This window comes from Solanum tuberosum, unplaced genomic scaffold (assembly GCF_000226075.1).
Source record: "Solanum tuberosum cultivar DM 1-3 516 R44 unplaced genomic scaffold, SolTub_3.0 scf00001, whole genome shotgun sequence".
NCBI classification, from domain to species: Eukaryota; Viridiplantae; Streptophyta; class Magnoliopsida; order Solanales; family Solanaceae; genus Solanum; species Solanum tuberosum.
In genome coordinates, this window is record NW_006238927.1 from 4,000,421 (window position 1) to 4,003,098 (window position 2,678).

Below are 2,678 nucleotides of genomic sequence, written 5' to 3' on the forward strand. Positions count from 1 at the left end.
AATGTGTGTTCACATGTTTCAGAATATCTACCTACATTACTTAAAAATCGATGTAAGAGGCTTACATTGAACTGTAACTTGTGAGATTGAACTCTTTTCTATGTATCAAACTCTGCAATTCTAAGGATTCTTTGACATGACTCATGAGCTACTTGTCATTAATTGAGCTAAGTGTCAACACTAGATGGACACAAATCGATCTTGCAAGACGCGTTAAAACTACTAAATAGTCTTTCACAATGTCGAACAAAAGTTAAAACTACTAAAATATAAAGTATACTCAAATATGAATAGCTAAAAATCCACCAACTAAACATACAAATTGTTATTCATCCTCTTCGGAAGTTTCTTCATCATCTATCCATTCACATGCATCATCTTCGGAAGTTTCCTCCTCATCTATCCATTCATCCTCTTCGAAAGTTTCCTCCTCATCCTCCTCCATATTTGTTGGCATATCTAACTCTTCTCTATTAACTTCTTCTAAAATGTGATCAGGATGCTCCAAATTCATTTCTAACTCAGCATCCACTACTTGATGAACACTTGATATTTCATTTTGATATGCAACATCCAATTCATTCTCAACTTCCACTCGCCCCATCGGTTTTGTTTTGATTACAACCCACCAATCAGACTTATCCCTACGCAACGGATAAGGAGCATAGTACACTTGCTTAGCATTTTGTGCAATAATAAAAGGATCATAAGCCTCATACTTCCTAGTGTGCTTGACTTCAATGATATTATGCTGCTTAAGCTCCCTCGTACCTCTTGAAGTTGGATCAAACCACTTGCATTGGAAAAGTACTATTCTTTTGATTGGCCAACCCGAATACTCCAACTCTACAATCTCCTGTAGGACGCCAAAATAATCAACATTCTCATTTTGATTTCCATTATCACCTTTAACCCAAACACCACTATTATTAGTTTTCTTATTCTTTGAGTATTTCTCTGTGGCAAATTTAAAACCATTTACGTTATATTGGGACATTGTGTGAACTGTAATCGGTCCCCAAGAAATATCCTTGAAAAATTGATCAAATGTGGCGGCATTTTCTGAATTGTAGACCTATATTTAATTAGTAAATTAAAAGCAATGTTAGTAGAAAGAAGAGTACACTAATCTCTTAATAGGTGTATATATGACAACACTTACCCAATTAGTATACCACGTTATAAATGATGGAAACACTTGATCATCACCATATTGGCTCACAAAATAACTGTAGAATCACATTGAAAATACAGTTAGTTTCCTTAATAAAATCGGAGTTGAATATATGTTGTTTACATATTTAATTTTCTTACTCTAAGAAGGGTTGGACTTCTGGACAATTCAACAAGACATGAAGCTCTGCAGATTTTTTCTCCTTTTCGGTAAGTTTGTGCAATGTACGCCTTTTTGAACCCTTACTCGGTTGGTTGAAGATTGATAATGATTGTACTGCAGGATCATTCCCAGTAACATCATGTCGATTAGGTCTGTTTCTCAAACACGACACATAATCATCAAAGTAGTAAGAACAAAAGTGGGATCTTTCTTTAGCTAGATATACTTGAGCCATACAGCCCTCCACCCTATGTTTATTCTTAATACCCCTTTTAGACTTGCCAATGCTCCTGTAAAATTTTATATTAGATATATAATTTCAAAAGATATATGAACGATTTATGAAATAAGAATAAATATGTTATAGTTACTTACCGCTCAAAAGGATACATCCACCTATATTGAACTGGACCTCCCAGTAGAGCTTCATGAACAAGGTGAATAGGAAGATGTTCCATCACATCAAAGAACCCAGGTGGAAGAATCTTCTCCAACTTATTACTAATAACAACTATATTTTTGGCCATCCGAACCAGATTCTCTACTCTCACTGTGTTGGAACACAAGTCTTTGAAGAACAAACTGATCTCTGTCATTGGTTTTCATATGTTTTCAGGCAATCCACAAAAATCAATCGGAAGTAATTGTTCCATGAAAACATGACAGTCGTGACTTTTCATCCCATGCAATATTCCACGCTCAATGTCAACCCTCTTTACCAAATTTGAGGCATATCCATCTGGCATTTTCAAGTTTTCCACCCACTCACAAATTTTTCTCTTTTGTTCCATTGTGAATGAATAACTAGCCTTGGGCTTAAGTAACTTGTTCTTGGCAGACTCTTGTAAATGCAACTCCGGTCGTCTACAATGTTCTGGTAAGTCAAGTCTAGCCTTAACATTATCTTTTGTCTTGCCAGTTACATCCATTACAATGTTGAGCAGATGATCAAAATAATTCTTTTCAATATGCATGACATCGAGATTATGTCTAAGCAAATTATCCTTCCAATAAGGTAACTCCCAGAATATACTCTATTTAGTCCAATTATGTGCAACACCATACCCATCAAATTTGTGCAGTGGTTCCTTAGTTACCTTTGGAAAATTTTGAACCCTTTCCCAAATATCATCACCCGTTAATATTGGGGGTGGACCATCTCGTTCAGTCTTATTCTTTTTAAATGCATATTTCTTTCTCCTAAACTCATGATCAGGTGGCAAGAACCGACGATGACAATCAAACCATGAATTCTTTCGGCCATGTTTTAATGTGAATGATTTAGTATCTTTAATACAGTAGGGGCATGCTAACTTTCCAGCTGTCATCCATCCAGATAGCA

General features: G+C 35.6%; 1 protein-coding gene across 1 annotated transcript; it reads right to left on the reverse strand.

The window, feature by feature from the left end:
* Positions 1–254: 254 nt before the first annotated feature.
* Positions 255–1,873, reverse strand: LOC102588505 (uncharacterized). Its single transcript, XM_006337925.2, has 4 exons — positions 1,712–1,873; positions 1,315–1,626; positions 1,163–1,229; positions 255–1,075 (listed from the first exon to the last, which is right to left on the reverse strand). The coding sequence occupies exons 1-4, from the start codon at positions 1,861–1,863 to the stop codon at positions 326–328; spliced, it is 1,281 nt and encodes a 426-aa protein (XP_006337987.1). The 5' UTR covers positions 1,864–1,873; the 3' UTR covers positions 255–325.
* Between the last annotated feature and the right edge of the window lie 805 nt (positions 1,874–2,678).